At 43.1% G+C, this 26605-nt stretch overlaps 1 protein-coding gene and 1 long non-coding RNA gene across 3 annotated transcripts in view; one reads left to right on the plus strand and one right to left on the minus strand.

Annotated features, from left to right (window-relative positions):
- LOC310754741 overlaps positions 1-13384 on the plus strand; it is a 27663-nt gene extending 14279 nt beyond the window's left edge. The window contains exons 4-5 of one of the 2 annotated variants that reach the window (XR_014543980.1): positions 1957-2075; positions 12850-13384. This is a non-coding gene — a long non-coding RNA (uncharacterized lncRNA). Of the gene's footprint in view, positions 1-1956; positions 2076-3540; positions 3842-12849 lie in introns of those variants that run through there. The other variant, XR_014543981.1, reaches the window with a different exon arrangement.
- Positions 8192-16300, minus strand: LOC310754727 (uncharacterized protein). The gene is made up of 7 exons (XM_083596883.1): positions 15309-16300; positions 13449-13663; positions 12774-12860; positions 11107-11253; positions 9838-10223; positions 9372-9641; positions 8192-8708 (listed from the first exon to the last, which is right to left on the minus strand). Exons 2-7 carry the CDS (start codon positions 13548-13550, stop codon positions 8456-8458), a joined length of 1245 nt encoding a protein of 414 aa, XP_083453009.1. The 5' UTR covers positions 13551-13663; positions 15309-16300; the 3' UTR covers positions 8192-8455.
- Between the last annotated feature and the right edge of the window lie 10305 nt (positions 16301-26605).

Below are 26605 nucleotides of genomic sequence, written 5' to 3' on the forward strand. Positions count from 1 at the left end.
TGGGAACTTGTTAGCACAAGTTGGATTAGGATATAAACTCACAATATATCCTCTCCTGCACACCTGAACATTCCCACAGGTTCTGGGTCCTCCTCCTCCTCCTCCTGTGTGTGAAAGGGGCACCCTGTTGCAACAGTTAATAAAGATCAGGCTTACTAGCTGCTTTGCTTCTCAATATTCTCTGGTTGGTCTCTGTTATTTTCTCCTGCCAATAGAGAACCTACAAAAGGACTCTATATGGGCTCTTGGGTACCCCATAAGGGGAAAGGAGCAGTTTTATTACTTATAACAGCTATGATAGCAATTTAAACAGTCATGGCTTTCCCTAAAGAATTTTGAGAGCTGTAGTTTGCTACAGGTGCTGAGAGTCATTAGGAGGCCGCTATTCCTCTCACAGAGCTACAGTTCTCAGAGTTCCCTGGGAAGAAGGATTGATTGTTTATACCACTCTGAGATTGTAACTCTCGGAGGGCAATTAAGGCTCTCCTAACAACTCACAGCACATGTAAAAAAACTAGAGCTCCCATAATTATTTGGGGGAAGACATGACTGTTTAATGTAATAATAATAAACATAATAAAAACAAGGAAAAACCCAAAGCAAACCTATAAGCCCCACTCCCACAAGCATATTTAAAGGGACATAGAATGTTAATCCACCAAGGCCCCTTGAGATTAATCTACTGTAACAGCGGAGTCAAGATCCTGGTGAATGCAAGCAATTTTATCCTCATAATGCCTTGCAAACAAGTCACAGCAAGCTGCCATTGGTTCTGCCACCTCCTTTGGGCCAGACTGTAGCAGGCTCCATACTACCTGGAAAAGCTCTGCTGGACAGCACAATGAGGATGCAAAGGAGGCAGCAGAGTAAAGCTTCTTTGCTGTCTTCACTGCCACTAGGTAGGCTCAATGATGAGCCCTCACCAGTATTCAGTTGCATACAACCAGAGTTTTCCCCCACTTGCGTTCAAGCCATCTTCCAGCCTGTTTTCTCATTCTAAGCTCTAGAGTATAGCAGGGAGCCAGCATGGATGTTGAAGTCCCTCAAAACCAGCATTCTGGGATTCCTCAACACAGCCCTGAGACCATCTCTGTCAGCTCAGGCAGGAGAGTGCTGGGCAGCAGGTAGGTGGGTGATTGACTGGTGAGTGCCTATTTTGTCAGGGAGATAAAAGAGCCAGGTATTGCTGAAGAATGTTAAATTGGGGGGTTTCTCTACCCTTCCTCAAAGTGAACATCCCTGTAGAACACCCATTGGTGTGTGGGCCTGTTATAGGAAAAAATAGGGTTGGGTTTTGCTGCCCAACTCCCCAAGGAACTGAGTCCCCCAAGTCCGTGATCCGTTAAAGATGAATGGATGGAGGAGACAAGATCCATAGAAAGCAAGGCAGACCTTTATTTTCTGTTGCAACAGTTTCCTACCCTCCTTCCATGGAGGTAGGAAAGACTCAGAACAATGCTGCACAAGCCCCTATAAAGACTTTTGAAATTGCCCACCCTGTAGCCCAAGACCACCCCCCAAAACATCATTCACGCATCACAGAAGGTGACGGTCTCCAGCAGAAATTTGAGAGAGAGTGTTGCCTCTCTCCTGACTGTCAGGATACTTGATAACGCCTTACTTGATTGCATTTTCTGGGTAGCCTGGTCATTCCTTTGAAATTGTAAATGCTTTAGTTCTGTCCTTTTTTTTCTAAATAAATGATATGGGGTACTCTCATTTTGACTCAGGAAAATCACCATTTTATAGTTCAATTCAGGGAAAATAAATACAGTAAATAGACAAAAGTACAAAGAACATGCATTACCTTATATTACACAACATCTTTTGTTTTTACAGAGTCCTCATTAACTTTACACTTCTTTGCTGGCTGTGATGATGAAAAATAGTAATTTTCCTACTCATATTGAAATACTGCCCCTTAGTTTTAAAATTTTAAGTTTTTTCTCCCGTTAGATTCATGCATACTCCTTCGTCCCCTCCAGAAAGAAGCACTGGGTACATTTAAACAAGGCTTATCAACTCCCCAGATGTTCAGTGTCCAGAGCTTCAGTGTCTGGCACCCAGAAACTCAGGTGAGTCTGGCACCCACAAACTCATAACATTTCACTTCCTTGCAGCCTAAGGAGGCCTAAAGGTGAAGTCATAATACTGGACAGATTACTACAGGGTGTTGAGGGGGGTCATTTTTAACTATTAAGTGAGAAACAGCAGGCGTAATCCAGGCCAGAAGTGTTTTTCCCTTGGTGACCCCACCATGTTGAAAACTGTGTATGTGTGGTGTTTCCTGTCCTTTCCAGAAATGCACTGTGCTGGATGGAGCCAGCTCTAGATCTTTTCTCAATAAATGAAATAAGACTGCTTAACCTACTGAAAGATATATTTGAAAAATAAATATTATGGGGAACAATGCCCATTGTTAAGCAAGGTAGCTAAAGTAACGGTGCCATGTCCTCCATTGTGACACGTCCCTCTGCTGAGTGACTTTGGGATGAGGACTTTGGGAAGAGCAACTATTTGAGGATAGTTCAGGCGAGAAGAGGTAGTTTGTGAGTAAGCAAAAATGTTTTCTAACGCAAAGAAGAGACACTCTTCATCTAAAGTGTAAGTAGGATTCCTAATTCTTTCTGCATCCTGCTTCTTTTGCTATCCCTCAAGATTTAGAAACATAGGGAACCTTGTCATGGTTAGATTAATTTTTAAAGATTGTCCTCAGGGCCACCTTAGATGCTTTGAGGGAAATGGCTTACCTTCTCCTTTGTGGACATCATCACAAGAAGGGCACCTCCCAGTTTTGGAGGGTCTTTGACATTGCCACCCCCCCCCCCCCGTGGGACACTCGCCCCCCCCCAGGTGCACAGCAGCTAGCTCTGCCTCTGGCCAGACCCACCAGCTAAAAAAGGAACAGGAAAAACAGTGGTGATAGGAACAGTCTGTCCTAATGGGAGAACAACTAGCAAAAGAAAGCAATTTACATAAACAATTACCTTAAATATGCACCTTAAATATGGCACTTTCACTCATGACTAAAATCAGATTAGCAATATGTTTATGGAGTTTTATAAATATGTTTATACAGTTTTATATAACCAAAATAACCCTTTACCTAAAATAATAATAATAATAATAATAATTGTGAAAAGATGTGGTATCAAACCTTTAACAAAGAAAGCACAACAAAAGATAACATTCTGCAGAAGAATTGATCAAGCTCTTAACAAACTGAAGTACTGTATAATAAGAGCCATTGACCTGATGGGCTTGGCAACTCATTTTACGCCTAGGGGTGCCCAAAGAGGGCCAGAGTTGATGGAGTAAACATGTGTGAGGGCCGACCAGTTGCAGTTTTGCAGTTGTTGAGCTTTTTTATGATTTTACCCCCAAGTTGTTGAGCATTTTTAGAATTGAGGTTGTTGAGCTTTTAGGATTTTACCCCAGGAGATAGACTGCCACAGGGGCAGGATTAAACCAGAAGACCGTTTGTTGAATGTGATTCACAGTGCCTCACCAAACCATTCTTCTTGGCTTTATGTTCCTTAGGCGCTCCTGTATACCCCTGTATATCTCCATCGTTCTGTCCAGACACTGAGGTCCAGCTCTGAGGGCCTTCTGGCGGTTCCCTCACTGCGAGAAGCAAAGTTACAGGGAACAGACAGAGGGCCTTCTCGGTAGTGGCACCCGCCCTGTAGAACGCCCTCCCACCAAATGTCAAAGAGAACAACAACTACCAGACTTTTAGAAGACATTTGAAGGCAGCCCTGTTTAGGGAAGTTTTTAATATCTGATGAATTATTGTATTTTAATGTTTTGCTGGAAGCCGCCCAGAGTGGGCGCCCAGCTAGTTGGGCGGGGTATAAATAATATATTATAAATAATAATAATAATAATAATAATAATAATAATAATAATAATTAATTACAAAGCCTTTGATGGTTTGGAATTCTGTTATCTCTTAACATTTTGCAGACATGCCAACTAGGCAATCACCTTATTACAGCAATAGCTAAACTCTATTCAAATAATTCAGCTGCCCTAACAATAACAGACTCCTCAGCAATTGCAATCTGGAGGGGGACAAAACAAGGTTGTCCCTTGTCCCCACTGCTCCTCACCTTCTCTCTTGAACCATTCACTAATATCCTACGTCTTAATCCAAATGTAAAAGGATATCCGAGAGAGGGCAAGGAGCATCTGTTGACAATGTATGCAGATATTGTTGTGATGATGAAAGGCCCTAAGGGGTCAGCCTGTGCATTAAAGGAAGAATTAACATCCTTTTCTGAAGTGGCAGGTTTAAAAGTAAACATTGGAAAATCAATGCTGATGTTTTTCAGTCTTCCACCACTGATTCAAATACACACTTGTCATATTCTTAATACACCTATGTGCTGCTCTGCATTTAGAGACTTGGGTGTGCCGATTCTAAAAATCATGAACCATGAATCTAAACTGAGTTATCCCATTATTTTAAAAATGAACACGGACTTTTAAAAGTGGAACAAATTTAACATTTCCATTTTAGGCTCTTGCAGCAGTACATATCATGTTAATTCCTTGTTTTCTGTTCCTCTTTCGGGTCCTCCCTACTTTTCTCCAACTTCCAAATGGCAAACTAAAATTGTTTCATATTTCAAGTTAAGTCTTCAAGGTTGCCCATGAAATCTTATTTTTTATTTTTAATGAAGGTGGTTGAGGTTTACCAAACCTCTCTGTATACCATGATGCATTCCAATAGACACAGCTAGGTTTAATGATTATGAAGGATGGTAAGAAATGGATCAGCTTGGAAAAAAACAAATAGGCCTAGGTCTGCTATGTGCTTTATCTTTCAAAAACCTTAATCCTTAAAATTACTGCCCAAATGAATAACCCATATTTACAAACTAAATTGAGGATATGGAAAAAATGAAAATCGGATCTCCCCAGGTTGTTCACTGCTCAATGCTCTGCAGGCATTGCCAGTCTGAAAGATTATACTTTAAAAACTAAAATAAGGAACAGGGTAAAATTGGGTTATTTCAGACTGTGATTTTTTTACAGGAGTAAGACCAGTAACTTTAAGTGTACTAAAAATGGGAATTAACTTTAAAGAGGCTTCAAATTCTATAATCAATCATTTACTAAAGGATCTGATAAGTTAAACTACATGCAACTTCTTTTGAGTGATCCAAGGTGCCACTAGGTAATGGGGATACCCAGGAAATAGTATCAAAAATTTATGGTCACTTAATACAGAACCAATTTGGGGACTCGTCTAGCCTAAAATCAATATGGGAATATGATCTAAAGTAACAACGGAAGACTCATTTTGGAAAGGCATATGGACGAACAAACCCTTCAAGTCAGTGTCTGCAAATATTAAAGAACTTTCACTCAAAATCTTCCACAGATGGTATAGGACTCCATCCCAACATCACATCGGCTATAAGCCCCTAATATTGGTGTGGATATGACACTAAGTGGACAAATATACCTTTATGGTGGTCTTGTTCCTGTATACAGGTTGTTTGGTCCCTGGTTCACATACAGCTAACAGCAATAATAAAGAACACAACTGAATTCACTCCAGATCTTTTTATTTTAACAGTGTTCCAAGATACAAAAAAACAAAACAAACCACCGTAGTATCTAAAGAACTCATCACTTTCTTACCAACCGTAGCAAGGCTGTCCATTGTCCAACACTGGAAATATTTTGAAAACTATACAGTTGTATAGTTTGTGTGCAACACAAACACAATTGCAACACAAAATGTGTGAAACGCTGCAGTTTCAGTAAAAACAATATTTAGTTTTAAATTAACTCAAGGCGATGCATAATCTTTGGAGTTGGTCCAGTGTGGTGGGATTTTATACAGTATGTTATTAATACTAATTGATTCCAAAAGTAAATAAGTTGATTCCAAAAGTAAATAAGAATGTTTGCCTATTCTGAGAATATAAGATGATGTTGTCCTGTTTGTGGATAGAATATATCTTATTCAAGTTCTGTTGGCTGCATCTGTATTTTCAGGGAGGGGCAGATCCTGTGAGAAAGCAGACGGATGCTAAGAGATTGCAGTGACCAGCCTGCTGGCCCAATGCAATACACTGCAAAAGTATTTCTGGCCCACCCTATGTCCACATAGCATTGAAGCTCAGCCACTTGCTTCCAGGTCATTCCCCAAGAACCCCTGATTCTTCATCGTCCGCCATCGGTCCTTGATCGCCACTGGCGTCCAGTTCTTAAAGGGGAATGTCTGGCAGATGGCTTTCCACCTCCCTTCCCCAAACCTCTTCACACCTTCCTTAATCCACTGGGACTCTTCTGAAGTCCAGATCTAGAAAGAAGAGGGCACAGGCTCTCGTGAGCAACCATCAAGTGCTGCAAGACTTGCCCCCTGCCGCCATGACAGAACGACAGATACCCCACCCTCTGGAGATGGCTCCATGGCTGTTGCTAACAGAGGATTACCGCTGACATGGGCTGTAGCCCAGTGACTCACAGCAGGCAAATATCTGGCCCGTATTTCGAGAGATTAAACCCAACTTGATGGCACGCTCTCCACACTTAGTTCTCCTTCTGCAAAATGTGGGTAATAAAATTCAGCCACCTTACAGTGTGGTTCAAGAGGCTATCAAAGATAGCAGATATGACGTGCTGAGATTGCCCAGGCTTCTTGGAAACATCTGGGTATCCAAGACTCTTGATCAGTGATAGCCAAACTTGGCCCTCCGGCTGTTTTGGGACTACAACTCCCATTATCCCTAACTAACAGGACCAGTGGTCAGGGATGATGGGAATTGTACTCCCAAAACAGCTGGAGGGCCAAGTTTGGCCATCACTGCCCTTGATCAATTAACTAGGAGATGCCCCTTAGTCCAGTGGTTGAACACGCAGAAGATCCCAGCTTCAAACCTGTGACATATCCAGGTAGAGCTGCGAAAGAGACACCTTGCCTGAAAGCCTGTAGCACAGACAATACTGAGCTAGACAGACCAGGATTCAGCATATGGCAGCTTCCTATGTTCCCATTAATAGGGATTTCATCAGTTACTTCATTTGGGAGAGGGGGTCCTCATCAACTGGCCTCCATTTAGAGGGGTCTTATCAAGGCAGACCTATCTGTCCTCACTGGTGTGCTCAGCTCCAGACTGGGTGTAGGCTTGGTTACCTTCTTTTTAGAACCCAAGAAGGAAGTGCTGCTGCTGCTGCTTTTTTCCTTCGATTCTGAAACACAAATTCATTTACAAACTTTACAGGATGCATGGAACCACTCAGTAAGCTGGTTATTGCTACTGGCTCAGTAATTGGGAGGTTTTACCACTACTGTCCCTCATCAGAAATCCAGGGTAGTGGTCAATTTCTACCCAGCCTTGGCAGCATGATGCGTAGGCAGCCAACTACTGATGAAACTATGTTGGGGTTGCCATACGTCCGGGACATCCCAGACATGTCCTCTTTTATTACCGTATATACTCGAGTATATGCCGACCCGAATATAAGCCGAGACACCTAAAAAACTGGGGAAACTTATTGACTCGAGTATAAGCCAGTTCACCACACAACAAACCTGGTGGTGGTGGTAGCGGTGGAAGAAGAACAAGCAGCCCAAAAGGGCTGCTTTCGGGCTGCTTGTTCCTCCACCGCCAACAGCGGCAAAGGCGGCGGAGGAGGAAGGGGCAGCCTGAAAGGGCTCTTTTTGGGCCGCTCATCCCTCCACCGCCACTGCACTCGATTATAAACCAAGGGGGGCTTTTTCAGCATAAAAAATGTGCTGAAAAGGTTGGATTATATTCGAGTATATACGGTAAATTAAAGCTTGGCCGACTCTATAGACTGCTGCTGCTGCCAGCCCAAGCTGGGAAAAGAGGCATGTGGGTGCACTTCTTTCCCTGGCTCAGGCTGTCCTCTTTTTTGCTCTTCAAGATATGGCAACTCTAAACTATGTGGCAAACAGCCATCCATGTTCACTCACAGATGCCACCTCATTCTAGCATGGTTCCCAAGATTGATCACTTTGCTTTGTAAGATGTTTACTAGGTTTTGAGAGTTTTGCCTTTAGCCAGCCTGTGCATAGCCTAAGCAAGCCTCCTGAAGGATTGCACTTAACAGTTGTCTTTGCCTGCCATGCTGGTGATGTTTTCCCCCATGTCATTGTGATGTCACTGGGTAATGCAATGTGGGAAGCCATCCAAACTGCACAGGTGCTTTCATTAGAAGAGTACATGGAGCCATGGTTGAGCATCCTGCAGAACAAGAAGCCAGTCTGAGGCAAAAGGCAATGATTTTGTCCGTGCTGCTGCTGTGCACTTGGAGCAGGCAGTCCAAATATTTTACTTTTTTGAGCCAAGAGCTGTACCCCAAAACCCCTCTGCTTACTGTGTACAGGATACTAGCTGCTTCAGCAGGTTCCAAATCTATGGAGCAGACAATGGGAACTCCAAGCTTCTGGCCTGACATTCAGAGGAGATCCTCAGCTGCTTGGCAGCTTGGCTCTTTTGAGAGTAGCTTTGCTATATTTCTGCAATAGCAGCCTTGGGGCAAAGAAACCTTGATCATGCCGAGCACCCAAAACCAGGCAAGCAAATTCAAACAGTTGCTGCTTACCCAGGTGTCGGGGGTCTCTGGGGGTCTCGGGCCGGTCCCGGTCCCTATGAACCTCTTCACCACCTGGGAGATCCTCTTCTTCATTCTGATCTGGACAAATTCGTCTCCTCTTAGCTAATCTGAATGGAACAGAGAAACACAAGTGAGGCAAGACTTACCCCACAAGGAGATGGGACAGGACTGAGCTGCATCAGTTAATGTCACACATAACCAAAATTATGGAGATGCTGAGTTTAAGTATCAGACAAGGAGGGAGGTTAATTTGTCACAGCAAACACACTACTGCAGAGACCTATGACAGTTTAAATATGAGCAAATAGCTGGTGGCAGAAACCTAAACCCTTATCCTTGAAACTGACGGAAGGAGGGAGGGGGGGGAGAGAAATAACATTTTCTACCTTTTGTCTGGCAACTGAAGCTAACATTCCAGGCATCTGACAAAGCAGAGTCTGGCACAGGTGTTTCTGCCACAATATATTTGTTTAGCAGTCTTTAATGGGGCCAGAGACCGTATTGTCAATTCTGCTATCTTTGCAATCTGAGTAATAAAGATTAATACAAGGTATGTGAACCTGATTCTCTCGCAACCTGATTCTACTAGCTGGGGGAGAAGATGCACAGCAATGCAACCCTACCACTGCAAACCACCTTTGCCTTCCTTGGAGCTTCTGGGCTGAGGCCTAAGGCCTTCTAATGGATTCCCTGCAAAGGGGAAAGTGGCACCAAATGCTTCATGCTGTGCCAGCTCCCCAGCAGACCTCACAGCAGTCATGGACTCTTACCTGGGAGATTGGGAGGTATCATCAGGCTGAGTGGGTATTTGGGGCCGCGCAGGCTGGACATCCAAAGTTGCCGCAGGCCTCTTGGATGAAACTTGGCAGGAAGTTGGGGGGTTCCCGCTCTCTGACCCCATAACCAGTGTGCTTATGGACACTGAGCGTTCACTAGGGTGTGACCTGGAGGCAGCATGGTTCTCCTCCTCCCTTTGGCACTTGGCTGCGTGGAAATCAGAAGCCAAACATGGATGCGAGCCCATCCTCTTAGGCGAACATCTGCAAAAGAAAGAAACATCAGAAGGTTGCTCCACCAGTTTTGACAGTTTATATTGTTGACCTCACCCCAAAGACCTTGCTCCCCTGGCAGCAGGTGCAATTTGAGTTTGAGTGCTGAGAGCCAGAAGTTGTATGGCAAAACAGCTGCCCAGCATGGCAAAGGAGTCAAAACTGGAAGAGGCCATAGGCTGCTAACCTGTCAGTGTCACTGGAAGCTGCTGAGACAGTGGCATCAGCAACTATAGCAGGCTCTGCAGCTCCACTGGTTTCTTCTTCTGGCTTTGAAGCTGCCTGGCACTCATCAACCACTTTAGCAACTTCCAAAACAGCTCCCTTTGCCTCCATCAAAAGCCTTGCAACTGTCTCACAGCCTCCCTCCAGAGACTTGGGCTGTTCTTCCGCTGTATTGCTAAGCCCTCCCTCAGGCCTGGGCTCTTCCAAAGTCTCATCAGATCTTCCCACAGATTCAGGTTTATCTGCTGCTGCCAACTCTGAGGTTTCTTTCACCATTTCCTCCTTGCTGGCCATTTCCAAAGGATTGAGCCCGGTGTCTATCTGATCGTCCAAATCCTTTTTTGCCATCTTAAACAGAGAGTGTGAACACAGTTACTAGACAACACTTCTCTACTTTCTTTTTCTTTTTCTACTTCTATACAGCAGCAATGCCCAAGCTGGTGCCCTGAAGATGCTTTACCTACAACTCCCCTAAGTCCCAGGCAGCACAGCCTCATGATGCTGGAGCTGTTGGGTATTGCTAGTCCAAAACATTGTCAGATTACAAGCTTGATATATGTCAAATGTGACGTTGCAGTCCTGTTCTGTTCTGCAGTGGGGCACTTGGCTCTTCACAAAAATATTTCCCAAACACATAATAGTTTGTCCAGGGAGAAGGCTTCTGTCTTAAGCCTCAGGTGTTGAATGTGCTTTTTTGATCACAGTGGTTAGACGGCAAGAGCTCTGCTGTGGCAATGTGGGTGATATTCAAGTGCTCCAGCAACACACAGGAACATAGGAAGAAAAAAAGCTGGCTCACATAGTTTTCTATCGCCACGCATTGAGTGACAGTGGCTCCCCAGGGTTTCAAGCAGGGGACATTCCCAGTCCTAGCTAGAGATAGTTACAGATAGGTAGCCGTGTTGGTCTGCCATAGTCAAAACAAAAAAACAAAAAAAATTCCTTCCAGTAGCACCTTAAAGACCAACTAAGTTAGTTCTTGGTATGAGCTTTCGTGTGCATGAGCTTTCGTGTGTATCTGAAGAAGTGTGCATGCACACGAAAGCTCATACCAAGAACTAACTTAGTTGGTCTTTAAGGTGCTACTGGAAGGAAAAAAATTTTTTTGTTCTAGCTAGAGATGTCAGGGATTGAACTTGGGACCCTCTGCATGCAAAGCAGATGCTCAGCTACTGAGCTATAGTCCTCCCACTACTATAACAATCAAACAACACCCCATACCCTTGCTTACCTCTAAGAGAAAGGGCTCGGGGACACTCCAGCAGCTTTCTAAAGACAGAAGTATTCTCTGCTGGAAAACTTCATAGGAGAAGTTCAAGATGGCTGGATGAGTTAAGTTTTTCCTTCGGATGATTCTCTGCAACATTGACCTCATTTTCTAAGAAAAGGGAAATGTTTTTCAGAACTTGCAAGTAAATTGCAGCGCAGGGCAGAGATAAAAGCAATTTTGGCAGTCATTAGACGTTTAAACAAAACAAGCCAAACCACAAGAGCAGTCTAGGTAATGTCACTAATGCATGAAAGTAATGATGACTAGGGGGGCCACTAGGGGCGCATCAGAAGATGGCTGACAGTAACATCTCTCCGACCCACACGAGGTAATTTGGAGGCTGTGATGGGAGTAAATAGCCTCCCCACCCCAGGATTGTGGGGTGGGACTGCCCTTGCCTGCTGTGCCCTATACCACCCCCGAATTTGTGGGGATGGGGGCACTAGGCACAATGCCCTCCTGTGGGATTTCGGCGCTCCTGGATGCCGTCTCAGATCCGCGCCACTAGCTGCAAGAACTTCAAAAGAAACAATTTGGATGAAGCGAATGCACATATTTCAAGGAAGAAGGGGGAGTAAAGACTGCTAACAGAAGAGATCTCTGATAAAACAAGAAGAGTCGAAGGAGCAAGTATAAATCACGAGAAGATACGCCAAGACTCGGTATGGCAAAGGGACTGATGGGGGAGGGGGAAAAAACCTTCCTTCCTTTCTTTTATGTGATTAAACAAGACCCCCCCCACACACAAGTCAGAAATGTCGTTTTAAGGACTTAAGCTGTGGATTTAAGGCTGTGTGGAGATAAACTTTCGAACCAAAGCATGTTTTGAGAAGAGCGTGGAATGGATAAGGGCATTGGAATGACGCAGTTAAAAGTGCTGTCGCCATATTGGGAAGTTCTGTCGGAGGACTTAAGTCTGGGAGGAGAAATAGAGAAATAGAGCTGTTTTTATATTGTGGGTGAAACTCCTCAGAGGGACTTAAGAACGACAGTTCTGTAATTAAAGATGGAAAAAGTGATGTTATCTATGAAGGCGATGATATATGGAAACCATCTCGATTTGAGGATTGGAAGAACGGAAAAATTCACACAGGATTATTATGGGTGTTTATCGGCTTAAGGAGACTATCAGAAGAGATCATAAAGAAAAAAGAGAAAATATATGAACAAGAGGTGATGTGGAAACAGCAAGATAAGACTGGATAGAATTATGAACTTTGTTTGGACTGATTTGGACATTAACGCAGTAGCAAGAAGATGATCAGAATCCCCCTTCGGATCTTGAAATATGGGTCCCCTCAACAAAATTTAAAATTCGGCTTTGTAATTCGGAATTTATGTGATGTGATTTGATTTGATTTGATTGGCCAGTTAATAAAAATTATTATTAAAAAAGAAGAAAGTAATGATGACTAGAGCACAATCGGTAGCAACATGTGCTGCTTGCGGATATAATTTTTCTCATTGCGTAAGGAGGAAAATAAACTCCTAAGTATTTAAGACACTCACTGAATTGGAGAATGTGGGAAGGACAAACCATGACTCTGCTTTGTAGTGAAATGACCCTACAAGAGGCACATTTCAACAACAACAATTGCAACATGAACTCATACCTGCTGAAAGCTCACCTGGGAACTTGGGTCCTTTGTCATGTGTTTATTCAAGATCATTCTGGCTTGTGCATATTTTTTGTTTTTAATGCAGGTTATGACAGCCTGAAGAAGAAAGACAAAATAATGGTTTGCAAGGAAGACTTTGGGGGAATGCTCCTAATCTAAGAAGATACTGTTTGGGAGCAACCCCCTGGCAGTTTTCTAGATCTGCTTTACATTTTCAACTCAGTGGGTTTTCATTGTGTTATATTAGATCACTTATTAAAGAAAATTATTTTTAAATTCAAGTAAGGCAAGCGACTTAAATATCTGTAGGCTAACAACATTGGAATAATGTATGCCTTAGGAGAGTCAGCCAAGAAGCCAATTTTTCCTGGATTACCCTGCATTTCCCAAAGAAGGAAAACATGCTGAGTTCCAATAAACTCAGGCACCTTTGAGCATACATTTCTCTCTCATTTCATCCCACCCTATAGGAATCTTGCCTCCTTGCTTCTACTAACTTTTGTGAACTTATTTCAAAGCTTAATTTAAGCATGGAGAAAAATAGGCAAGAGTTAATCCTGGCATTGAATTAGAACCTTCATTAAACCCTTTCTGAAATATACTGCATTTTGAAACCTAAAGACAGCTGTCCTAGGCTGAGAAACAGTAATTAGTGCCTACAGAAGAGGAAATGCTAACACTTACCGCTTCCTTTATTTTTTGTCTTATTTCTTCTACTACCTCACTGTTTAAGTCCAGTTCATCCTTCATCTTATCCAAAATAACAAGGGCATCTTCAAAAGGCATTAACTTGGTCTTGGGATCAATGGTCCAATCTTCATCAATCTTAGACAGAAACTGCACAATCTGCAGCTGAATGCCAATACATTTCTCTTCCGCTAGGGGCCGTGCAAGCACAGCTGGAGAAGAATAAGACAGTCCAAACAGTCACTGAGCAAAATCAGATAGTTCAGCAAATCAGGTGTAATGAGGCTTGGGCCAGGGCACCAAAGCCCTGCCCCATACCTTATACCCCTGACCATATACAGACAGCCAACTTCATCCCAACATGCCCTTTGGCCCAGGAGTCACTGCGCATTTGCTTGCTTTTCGTGTGTAATCCACAATATCCTTAGTATCCATATATACACAAACACATCGCTTTTTAGTGTCTTCATCTTTGTGGTCAGATATTTTGTTGGGGCTCCTGTTTTGTAGGGCAGAAATGCAGTATGTACAGATTTTATTTACAGACATACAGAAATAATTACTGTAAGAAAATGAGTGGTAAAGTAGTTGAGCTTCTTAAAACTATACTCCAAAGGTGCTAGGTCATTCCTAGCGGTTGGCTTCTGGAAACCATCACACTCAACTACAGGCCATACCCAAAACTCATTAAACTCATTCTCTTAATATACGCATCCAATTTGAAATAGATTTCAAGAGGGCACTGAAGTTTTCAGGTACAGTGGTACCTCGGTTTAAGAACAGCCCTGTTTAAGAATGATTTGGTTTACGAACTCCACAAAACTGGAAATAGTGTCCCAGTTTGAGAACTTTACCTCAGTCTAAGAACGGAATACGAACGGTGGAAGGGCACCGGAGGCGGGAGGTCTCATTAGGGAAGGTGCACCTCAGTTTAAGAACCATTTCAGTTTAAGAACGGACTTCCAGAATGGATTAAGTTCATAAATCGTGGTACCACTGTACTTAGGAGGCTAAGTGTGGGTGGGGGGATCCTAACCCTTCTCGTGACCATCTGTGATGGGCTTTAGGAGGCATTCATTTAAGGGGGCATGTATCCTAACCATCTTGCTGAGAATCACAACTGGCTGTTTTCAGACCTTCCTTTTGGGTTCTGTGCTGTTGGTTAGTTTTATGTTGTGCCTTTTCTTTTAAAATCGGTTCCCTTAATTTCTAAAGGCAAATGACAAACATTCCAGGGATATAGATTGTATTATAGTTTAAGTTGCTTTAGGTTCACTGTTTCTTAAATGAAAACACCTAATGACTATTAAATGTGATATATAAATGTAAATACGTAATAGTGACATAAGTGGAACCGGGGCTATTAGGCAATATATTTTAATGTTTGATGTTTTAGTATGTTCTGATATACTGTATGCTGTGAGCTGTCCAGAGCGGCTGAGGAAACCCAGCCAGATGGGTGGGGTATAAATGATAAAATTATTATTATTATTATTATTATTATTATTATTATTATTATTAGTTATTTACATTCACATTCCTCAGCAGGAAGTACAGTGGTACCTCGGGTTAAATACGCTTCAGGTTACATACACTTCAGGTTACAGACTCCGCTAATCCAGAAATAGTGCTTCAGGTTAAGAACTTCGCTTCAGGATGAGAACAGAAATGGTGCTCCAGCAGCAGCAGGAGGCCCCATTAGCTAAAGTGGTGCTTCAGGTTAAGAACAGTTTCAGGTCAAGTACGGACCTCCGGAACGAATTAAGTCCCCGAGGTACCACTGTACCTTGAGAATTATTGAACCCAGCGCCAATGTTCCTCAAATGCCCCTTTCGTAAAACTAACTGGTCTCCCCACCATAGACGACGTCCCGCAGCTGGCGCAAGTCCCGGCTGCGGCCGGCCCGGAAAGCCTGAATGGCCTGGTGGACGTAGAAGGGGACGGTCCAGCGGTTCACACCTCCTCGAGGGCCTTTTCGCGAGCCTCCGCGGCTCCTTCGGACGCTCGGCAGCCACCCTCCTCCATCTTCCCTCCTACCGTGCGCCAACACGCCGGGAAGGGGGCGTAGCGCAAGTTGCGCCCTTTAAGTTGCCCCTGACGTGGTCGGTGGGCGAGGCAGGAGGGCTTCGGGGGACCGCCGAGAGCATCGCTGGCTCAGAGCCCGGGACCCTGTAGTCTCAGCGGCGTCCCGGTCCCAGCGGGGCTCTTGGCTCGCTCCTCTGCCTGGAGGCCCACAAAGCGCAGAGGGTGGAAGGGAAGGCGATGGGCAGCGCGCTGCTTGCCCAGGGAAATCATACACGTGGTGATTTGAGCCCTTAAAGGAAATGAATTCCTTCCTCCATGTCCAGTTCTTCCAACAGTGTTCCCCATCTTAAATTTGTGCATCCAGTTAGTCCTGGACTGAGAATCATCTTCCCTGTCTCTTCCACTCGGTCTACAGAAACGCCACACCCTGGAGATTTGGTTTGTGTGGTTTGCTATACTGCCCTTTCTCTTCCTGAGAGTCTGGAGTGGAGTTTCAAGACAGCCCTGGGAAGTAGGCTAGGGCAAGGCTTGCCTGAGGCTACCCAATAAAGGTTGCCCTCCCCTCCACATTGATTTTCCAAATACTCTTTCCTCCACTGGAGGAGCAAATCCTGCATTTCAAAGGGTTGGACTTGATGATCCTTGAGGAACCCTTGCAACTCTATGTCTATTAAATCAAGGGGGCAGCCGGACAGATTCCCACAGACATCAGGCAGAGAAATCAAATTTGGGGAGGATAGGGGACGGAGCATAGCTGTCAACTTTCAGATTTGAAAATAAGGGATCAGCAGCATAGCTGTCAACTTTCGGATTTGAAAATAAGGGATCAGCAGCCTCACCTGTCCCGGGGACAGTCTACGGGATATCGAACAATCCGAGATAGCAGCGGGAAGCAGCGGGAAACGGCGCTGAAATAAGGGAATTTCCCGCAAAAAAAGGGAAGGTTGACAGCTATGGGACGGAGCACGAGGGCACTGGCTAAGGAAGGGGATGCGGGGCGCCCCCGGTGTCAGCCCTGAGGTGGGGGTGACATCGGCGCCGCGCCCCCCTAGGATGCTCGCCGCGGGTGGCACCGCCCCCGTGGGACGGTCGCGGCAGGCGGTTCCGCCCCCATGCTCGCCACTCCGCCCCTGTGGGACGATCGCCCCACCCCCGGGTGCACAGCATGTGCGCTGCTCTGGGTACCAGAGCAGCTAGCTCCGCCTCTGCACTGATATATCCCCAGTGGAACCACACCTCCATGCGCCTGATATTTAGTTGCAGGTAGGTAGCGCTGTTGGTCTGCCATAGTCGAAAGAAAATAAAAATATTCCTTCCAGTAGCACCTTAGAGACCAACTAATTTTTTTATTGGTACGAGCTTTAGTGTGCATGCACACTTCTTCAGGTACACTCAATACAGTGGTACCTCGGGTTACAGACGCTTCAGGTTACAGACGCTTCACGTTACAGACTCCGCTAACCCAGAAATAGTACCTCGGGTTAAGAACTTTGCTTCAGGATGAGAACAGAAATCGTGCTCCGGGGGCATGGCGGCAGCAGGAGGCCCCATTAGCTAAAGTGGTGCTTCAGGTTAAGAACAGTTTCAGGTTAAGAACGGACCTCTGGAACGAATTAAGTTCTTAACCCGAGGTACCACTGTATTTAGATAACATTATTTATAATATTTAGATAACATTAGGTTAGGAACAACTTTTACAAGGGGTAGAAACATTACAGAGAGGTTTTCCTAGCTGACCAAGATAGAATACTGTTAATCCTTGGGATGGGGAGGAAACAGGCAATCCATTTTTATCTACCCCTTTACTGCTGATTATTGGTCAGATTTGATTGCAGTTTATTACTACTTTAATTAATTAATTAATTTTTTTAATACAGCCTTTCATCCAAAGATCACGTGATAGCTCAAGACATAAAAGTTTTTCGGGTCCCTTGGGGTTTGGACATTTGACAGAGGACTCCTGTTACTGGACTCTTGGCACCTCCAAATCTTCCTGTTGGATATTTGTTGGCAAAGGGTTACTCCAGCAGATTGTATTCATACATTGGTCATTGAAAGAAAGGAAGGAAAAAACAGAAGGACTATATGAGGACAACCCCAACCCCTAACCCTGCTCACCATTTCTAGTTTGCTTGGACAGAACATGAGCCAGTTACATATTATGTATGATATCTCAACATTAGGTAAGAATGGGATGGCGTTTTCCTTACTCAGGTCCTCGCTGTTTGCTCCAACTGAGTGCTAGAGAGCGGTTTTCGGGGGGGCGGGGCGAGGAGTAGTGGGAAAAGAGGAAATATAGATATGCATCAAGAGTAAAGCAGCCCAAGAGCGCGGCTGCCATATGTGCGGATTTACACACACACACACACACACACACACACACAAAATGCTGTGCCCTGCCGCTACCTTTCCTCCCGAGACTCCTCCCTCCAGGCCAGATCTCCGCTGTGCCAGGAAGCCTGGCTCTCTGGGAACACAGTGCCAGCTGGGGCTGCGTCAAAATCGTAGGATCCCTTAGGCAGCCTTGTCAAAATCAGGCAGGCTTTGGGAAGGTGGTCGGGAAGGAGTTCCTAGTCCACAGGAAAAGGTGTTTACACAGAAGGGGCAAGGCGTGGGTGGCTTAAGGTGTTTCTGGGCACTGTGCAAAAAATACGTAAGTGTCTCTTAGTACTACTGTCGTGGGTTTATTTTTGCGTTTCCGCAAAAAATGCTCAACAACTTTCGTGTCCTGATTTTTACCTTTCGAAATATAGCAACCCCGTCCAAGAGCTACAAACCAAGAAGGCCCAACATACTGGTATCAAAATAGATTCAACAGAGTACAGATCTAGATCTGTGTTAATTATTTGTTGGGAAATCTGGAGACTTACACATAGTGGGGCTTATGGTAATTCAGACTAGAGGGATATCTGTGGATTGGCCAGCATCTACTGATGTATTGGTAGAGTTCCTACTCCTGAAATAAATGAATCAAGAGGGATTGATGGTTCTACAATAAAGGAAGTCATTTCACTGCCTGGACATCTGGAATGAAGACTTGAAGAGACAGGGCTTTAGTTAAAAAAAAAAAAAAGAAAGATAAAGGACCCATGACAGTTAAGTCCAGTTGCAGAAAACTCTGGGATTGCGGCGCTCATCTTGCTTTACAGGCCAAGGGAGCCGGTTCTATTTATTCAATTGTAATTTGACTATCTGCAACAAACAGTTGCGAACTATTATTTTATTAAAAATAATAATTTTTAAATGATTTCCAAAATGTATAAACAAAACAGTAAGTTTTCCTCATTCTCCATCCTCCCACCCCTGAACAGAAGACTTATATATATAATATTTTGCCATATGTCCATGTGTGTGGTCGGTGGATGCCTGTCATCAGGATGTTCATTTGAATATTTTATGATGAGATACCAAATAAAATGTCTGCATCAGCTGTATTGTTCAATGCATGTACCCTCTTCATTAGTTTTTCAGTTAGGGTAATTGTTCTTACATTCTCTCTCCATTGTGTGATATGCAGATGTTTCTTCCAATACTGTGCTATAAGTAATAGTGTTGCCGCCAGAAGGAAAATAATGATCCTTGTATAACAAAGCAAGTTGGTCTTCCTTAAAAATTGTTAATAACCCAAACTTTGATTACACAGCACTTTCTGATTTCTAATATTGCTTCAGTGAATAGGTAAAGGTAAAGGGACCCCTGACCATTAGGTCCGTCGTGACTGACTCTGGGGTTGCGGTGCTCATCTCACTTTACTGGCCAAGGGAGCCGGTGTACAGCTTCCGGGTCATGCGACCAGCATGACTAAGCCGCTTCTGGCGAACCAGAGCAGCACACGGAAACGCCGTTTACCTTCCCGCCGGAGTGGTGCCTATTTATCTACTTGCACTTTGACGTGCTTTCAAACTGCTAGGTTGGCAGGAGGCTTCAGTGAATATTCCTCCCCATAATGTCCACCTTATAGGGAATGTTGTACCAGTTGCTCTGCATCTCTCCAGTATGCTGGCAAATACTGTATGTTTTGTCTATGTAAATGTCTTATGGGTGTTTAGATGCCATCTGCCATCTGTGAGTTTTCTCTAAGCTTTTTTCTTGACTGAGTTTTCTCTAAGCTTTTTTCTTTCCATTTCACAGTTAGATTTCTTTCTTTCTTTTAAATAATGTTTTCATTTATTTTTCATGGTACAGAAGATACGTTTTGAGAAAACGATTTCCAACAGTAAACAACAAATAACTTGTCCTGATAAAATTACAGACTTTCGTCATGCTATGTAATAAAGTTGCATTTGATTGCTCCAAAAAAATCACACCACATTTTCCCATGAGTGTTGGTTGGATTGCTGCCACAGTCAGAACAATTTATGTGTTCAATAAACATTTGCCATATGTTAAGAAAGGAATAGGGATTGTGTTTGCCACTTGGCCCTGACATGTTGTTTCTCTGCCAATGTGACTGAAGGAGTGTTTCCACCCCCATCATTCATCCTGGACACTGAGGTCCACCTCCTAGGGTCTTCTGACAGTTTCCTCACTGTGAGAAGTGAAGTTACAGGGAACCTGGCAAAGGGCCTTCTCAGCAGTACCACCCTCTCTGTGGAATGCCCTCCCTTCAGATGTAAAGGAGATAAAGAACTACACAATTTTTAGAAGTCCTCTGAAGGCAGTCCTGTATTGGGAAGTTTTTTTATTTGATGATTTATTATGCTTTTATATCCTGCTGGAAGCCTCCCAGAGTGGCTGGGGAAACCCAGCCAAATGGGCAGGGTCCTATTATTATTATTATTATTATTATTATTATTATTATTATTAACCATACTCTGGTATACCAAGAATCATTGTTCATCCCAAGACCAGTTTTCCAACATATGGCTATCTCCATATAGCCAGCTGTTAACAGAATGGCTAATTACGGTGGTACCTTGGGTTACAGACGCTTCAGGTTACAGACGCTTCAGGTTACAGACTCCGCTAGCCCAGAAATAGTACCTTGGTTTAAGAACTTTGCTTCAGGATGAGAACAGAAATTGCATGGCGGTGGTATGGCGGCAGCGGGAGGCCCCATTAGCTAAAGTGGTACCTCAAGTTAAGAACAGTTTCAGGTTAAGAACGGACCTCCAGAACGAATTAAGTTCTTAACCTGAGGTACCACTGTATTAGGTTAGTCTTGAGTGGGTGGGATCATAAGCCCAAGTAGTGCTAGTGCAGGAAACATTTCAATTGTTTTGTTATATATAATTCCACCCTCATTTGGGTCAGGACATGCCATATTTACACCAACTTTACAATTTCCCTCGCAAGATTCAACGTCTTACCATCTGCAGTTTTGCAAGGTAGATTTTAGAAAATCCCCTACTCTGAAAGATACAGTACTGCCCTTTCGGCACAAAACAGGTCGAATCCATCACACACGTTTTGTTTTATTTCCCGTTCTATGCAAAAATATATGATAAGTATTTGGCCCCCTTATTGAAGGAGGAGATTTATTGCACTGATTCTTCCAGGGTGTCTTATCTGCTGAACAATTGTAGATTGTGGATAATGTGGAAATATTTTTGAGTGATGCTATGAACCTCACAATGTCTGGACAGGTTTGTCCTGAACTATCTTCTACTATGTTTCGTTAACTGTATTGTGTTCTGATCCATGTATATGATGCACTTTTTCTAGGCCAATAAAGGAGATTGGTTGATTTAATTGTTTTGTTATATAACAAGCTATTTCTTTGAAGACACAACTCCGAAAAGGTTTGGTGATGTCACAAAACCACCACATATGGAAATATGTAGCTTTGACTGTGCAACGCCTCTGAAAATTAGCATCAGCTTCCTTAAATATTCCGGATAGCATGACCAGTGTATAGCGCCACGTAAGCAGAAGTTTTAATGAGGATTCTCTGATTTATGCAGAAACTGATTTCAATGGTCTCCTGGACCACAAAGTCATCCCACAAAGATATGCTTTTTATACAGGATCTGAAATTTCTATATCTGCCCTTTGGTCTGTGAATCAAATGGATTAGTTGAAAGGCATTGTAATAAGTTTGGAGGTGTGAGATTTAAACTCATCATTTTGAACACTTCCATAAATAAGCCTAGTACAGTAGTGTGTCCTCCCCCTCGTGTTTTGTTTTGTTAGTTGAGGTGCGTGCAATATTTATTCAGAATAAATACAATTATAAGGTGGGGGAGGAGGGGTGGAGAGATAGATTGGGAGGGGGAAAGAAGGAGGTAGTAAACTTTAATTCATTTACATAGTGTATGTGTGAGGTTTTCTGTGTCAGTGTCTATACAGCATCAAAGTCCCATACTGAATATAAATTATCTATAAAAAGAACTTTATGATCTGAAAACAGAAAGAGGAAAGGGGCTTTTTTGTTCTTTATATTTTTTTTAACTGGGCAAGCAATTACAGTGGTACCTCTGTTTTGGGTTTAAAAAAATTATTTAAGAGTTTCTCAAACTATTGCTCTCTCAATAATCTCAAAATTAATTATGATAAGACAAAGATTATGCAATTCAGAAAGAGAGGGAACCCAAAAGGCTGTATAATTAATGGACATCTAATACAGGAAGTTAAGCACCTCAATTATCTGGGAATTACATTCAAAAATAATATGAATTGGAATACACATATATGTGCTGCAATAGTTAAGGCCAAAGTGACAGCCCACCATATTAAATCCTATTTTTTTTCTCCAGTAGGAAACAGATTTATTCCAGCTGTATTGCAAGTGATTGACATGAAACTTTGTGCCCAACTTCTATATGGCACACCAGTGTGGATTTCAGGTGACCTCAAGAGGTTGGATAAATTTCACGCATCCCTTCTGAGGTCATTATTAGGACTTGCAAACTCTGTAAAATATGAAACAATATGTTGTGAGCTGGGAATATTGCCTTTATCAGTAAGAGCATGGCTGAGGACCTTGAAATATTGGATCTTCCTCCATTATAGAGCCCTATCCCCTAATTCTCTACTTTACGATCTTTTAAGTGATAGTGCAATTCACAATCTATCACTGACTTGCAGGAGAAAATTGGATTCGATAGGGCTCACTCTAACTGATTTTGAAATTTCTGATCCCAAAGATACATGGGAAATTATCAGGAAGACTCTTACAGAAAAAAGTGTCCTCGCCATGCTTGAGGTTGCAAAGCACAGCACCTGCTCTCCTATCCACTTAAATCTCCCTTTGTGTAGAGATTTTCAAAAGGGATACATGACAAATCTGAAGAAACATGCATCGTGTAGGCTGTTTATGTTGGCCAGATTTCCCTCGGTGGTAGTGAGAGGAAGATACTTTGCTATCCCAGAATCAGAGCGTCTCTGCAAATGCGGAAAACAGGAACCCGATACTCTGGAGCATGTGTTCTTTTCCTGTGATTTTGGCAGTTATGCCAGAAGACAATTGTTTGAGGCCCTAAAATTTAATAGACAGATTTTTACAAAACCAACTGTTCAGGACCTGCTGGCGGACAGCGATGATCAAATTACTGTTATAGTGGCTGAATTTTTGAGGGCTGTCCATGAAGAAAGAATGGGCCATGATAGAGAGACTTAGTGGTTCTTAATGGTAGGTGATGTTGCTGTGTTGTATTATATTATCTATGTACATCGATTTATTTTTTGGAGTTAAGAATAGGACTGGGATAAATTGTGTTCGCTGAGCCCGTATTTTATACAGTCTGTATATGATGTTTGTTTGATAATGTGTGGTGTGCTATGCCTAATAAAGGATTTTGAATTTGAATTTGAATTTACAGTGGTACCTCGGCTTACATACACTTCAGGTTACAGACTCCACTAACTCAGAAATAGTACCTCGGGTTAAGAACTTTGCTTCAGGATGAGAACAGAAATTGTGCTCCGGCGGCGCGGCAGCAGCAGGAGGCCCCATTAGCTAAAGTGGTGCTTCGGGTTAACCAGAGGTACCACTGTACTAGACTTCCGGCTTTGGGAAGGCAGTGCCAGGGCTCTCTGCTGCCCTCCAACAGCCAGTCAAAATGGACAGGCATGAATCACACCCAGTGTGAGACCAATATTTGGCGCCCTCAAGTGGATCTTCTCAATTGTGTGATACCTCTGATTTTTGGATGACTGAAATAGCATAGCCCTATCTAAAAAGGAGAACAAGAATGATGAACTGAAAACTGTTAACTGTTAAGTACTTCCAGAGGAACATACCCTGAACAAAAGCAGGTGCTACATGGAATGCTACTACTTAGAGGTCTAAAACTTATAGAAATTTACTTATCTTTAACATATTGTTACAACTCTTAATTTACAGTGCAGATAATTTTTTAATTAGCACATTTTCTCTAAAATAAAAGCTGTAGAAGTCATTAGTAACATAGGTATCAAAGTATTGTGAGAGAATTTTTTATAACAGACAGGAGGAAGACACAGACACACCAGCACATACAGAAGGGGAGAAGGGAGGAAAGAGGCTTAAACAAAAGGACCAAAGTAAATAGAGAGCAGAGGAAATCCACTCTCCATTTATTTATTCCCATGCACACACTAGTTCAAAATTGCAAACACATATCCTTTACATGGTGTTAAGGGTTCTAACAGCATCCCAGAACGCTTGTGCCACCCCTCCAAAAGCAGACAAAATTGATCTTTTCATTTTGGTGCAACCTTGGGAATGAAACACTAGGGCTCTGGCAGGGTCCTAGAGCCATTCACTCCTCCCCAAAGATGGGCAATAACTTTCTAGACTTCCGGCTTTGGAAAGGCGGTGCATGGCTCTGTGCCACCCTCCAACAGCCACACAAAATGGACGCACTTTGTAATCTTTCCTAAAATGGCGGGCTATGTTAGACCAATAGTTTTGGTGCCCCCAAGTGGATCTTCTAAATTTTGCAGCACCTCAGATCTTGAATAACTGCTATAGCATAGCACTATGTAAAAGTACCTCCAGAGGAATATACCCTACAACGAATGCAGGTCCTACGTGTAACAGGTCCTGTTTGCAATGCATTGTATCATATATGAGGTTCTGCTACTTGAAAGGCAGGAAGATTGAGAGACTAAAATGAGCATCCTACATAAACGGAGGTCAGAAAGGAAAGGGGCTGCAATGAGGGCTGGGCGATGTCTGCTTTTCAACATTGTGATATGTCACCAGCTAAACATTGCGATATATTGATATAACAGCATGTCTGAAATAAGGATGGAAACAGTGCATTCTTTCTGGAAAAATAGGTGGGGGAACTCACCACCAAGTTTGTCTATTGCAGTGCCACCACGCAGCACCCTCAGTGGCTAAATGTAAGATGGGATTAATAAACGCAAGCGGACAATGATCTGGATTGGAAATGGCCACATCTTTTTTGATTACAGATGCAGGTGGATTTTTGGATCAGGCATTGGGTGTATATCCATTCCAACCCCACCCTGCCCAACAAAAAAAAAAATTAATTTAAAAAAGGCAGCGAAACTGAATTTCCTCAAGTGCCTACTCAAAACCCCTGGATAGAGCTATATAGAGGCAAACAGGGAAGCAGGTGCAGTTCAGCAAGGTCCGTGGTTCAAAAGCATATCAGGGCAAGTAGATAAATATATGGAGGCGAACACCATAGTCAATAATGACAGGACATAGCCATCCAGGGGTCCTTTGCCTTTACCTTTTACCTACTACTTGGGGGTGTAAAACTTACAAATTATTTACCCTTAAAATATTGTTACAACTGTTATTTTATCGTACAGATAATTTTTGTTAATAGTACCTTTTCCCTAAGGGAAAAAAAGCTGTGAAAGTAATTACTGGCATATATACCAAAGGTAAGGTGAAAGAATGTTCCATAAAAGACAGGAGGGAGACACAGAAATACAAGCAAACACCCCACTGGCACTGATCTGGCTCTGGGAAGGAAACTGCAGGGCTCTAGTAGTGTCCTTGAACAGCTCCCTCCTCCGCAATGCTGCAAAAACAAGTACTAGACTTCCGCTTTGGGAAGGCAGTGACAGCATGTCTGAAATACGGATAGAACCAAAGCATTTTTTTTTTGGGGAGGGGGAAACTGGGGGAACTCGTCTTTTTGTTTATTTATTGCAGACTCAGTTGCGTTGGCACCCCCTGCACCCATGTATAAATGAAGATGTGATTAATAAATTCAACCAAACGATCTGGATTGGAAATGGCCACAACATTATTGACTACAGATACAGGTGGATGTTTGGCTCAGGCATTGGGTGTATATCCATTACAGCCCCCCTCCCAGCAAAATATATATATATTTAATTTTAAAAAGGTAGGGGAGCTAAGCTGTTTCCTGAGTTCCTGCTGAAAATGATGTAGAGTTCAACAGAGTGCTGTGCTAGCAACTGCTGCTACTTAAGAATCTAAGACTTCTACATTTTTACTTACCCTTAAGATTTTCTTACAACTGTTATTTTTGAGTTTAATAGAGTTTATTAGTATTAGTGGCACAGATATCAAATGTAAGGTGAGAGAATGTTCCCTAACAGACAGGAGGAAGACACAGAGACATGCACACATATTGTCTGCCTTTTGAAGGGTGGCACAAGGGTTCTGGGTGCTGCCGGAACCCCTGACACAACTAAACCTTATGAGATTGCAACTTTGCAAGTGGGGGGGGGAGGGGGATAAATGAATGGAGAGTGGAATTTGTAACCCCTGGTTATAAACGGGGGTTATTAAAAGAAAATAAACTTTGTGCTCTTTCCTCCCCTCTGCCCTTCCTGAAACTGAGGCTCTAATGAGAAGACTCCCTGGAAAAGACCCTGATATTGAGAAAGATTGAGGGCACAAGGAGAAGGGGACAACAGAGGATGAGATGCTTGGACAGTGTTCTCGAAGCTACCAACATGGGTTTGACCAAATTGTGGGAGGCAGTGGAAGACAGGAGTGCCTGGCCTGCTCTGGTCCATGGGGTCACGAAGAGTCGGACGTGACGAAACAACAACAAAACACTGGTTAAAATAAGGATGGGACTATGCAGAGGCGAATGGAAGGGATGATGTGCTGGGAACTGCTATTACTTAGGGATCTAAAATTTATAAAATCGTACTTACCTTTAACATATTGTTACAACCTTTATTTTATGGTACAGATAATTTTAAAATTCAGACTTTTTCTCTAAAATCAAACCTGTGAAAGTAATTAG

The sequence above is a fragment of the Podarcis filfolensis genome (genome assembly GCF_964270895.1).
Source record: "Podarcis filfolensis genome assembly, chromosome: Z".
NCBI classification, from domain to species: domain Eukaryota; kingdom Metazoa; phylum Chordata; class Lepidosauria; order Squamata; family Lacertidae; genus Podarcis; species Podarcis filfolensis.

Excerpts from the sequence above, each read along its gene's own strand:
- LOC310754727 (XM_083596883.1), bottom strand. The coding sequence starts at position 13,550 with ATGCCTTTTGAAGATGCCCTTGTTATTTTGGATAAGATGAAGGATGAA. Across the intron at positions 12,861-13,448 it reads GACAAAAAATAAAGGAAGCG|GCTGTCATAACCTGCATTAA; the intron begins GTAAGTGTTAGC and ends TTTCTTCTTCAG. Across the intron at positions 10,224-11,106 it reads CCGAGCCCTTTCTCTTAGAG|ATGGCAAAAAAGGATTTGGA; the intron begins GTAAGCAAGGGT and ends TCTCTGTTTAAG.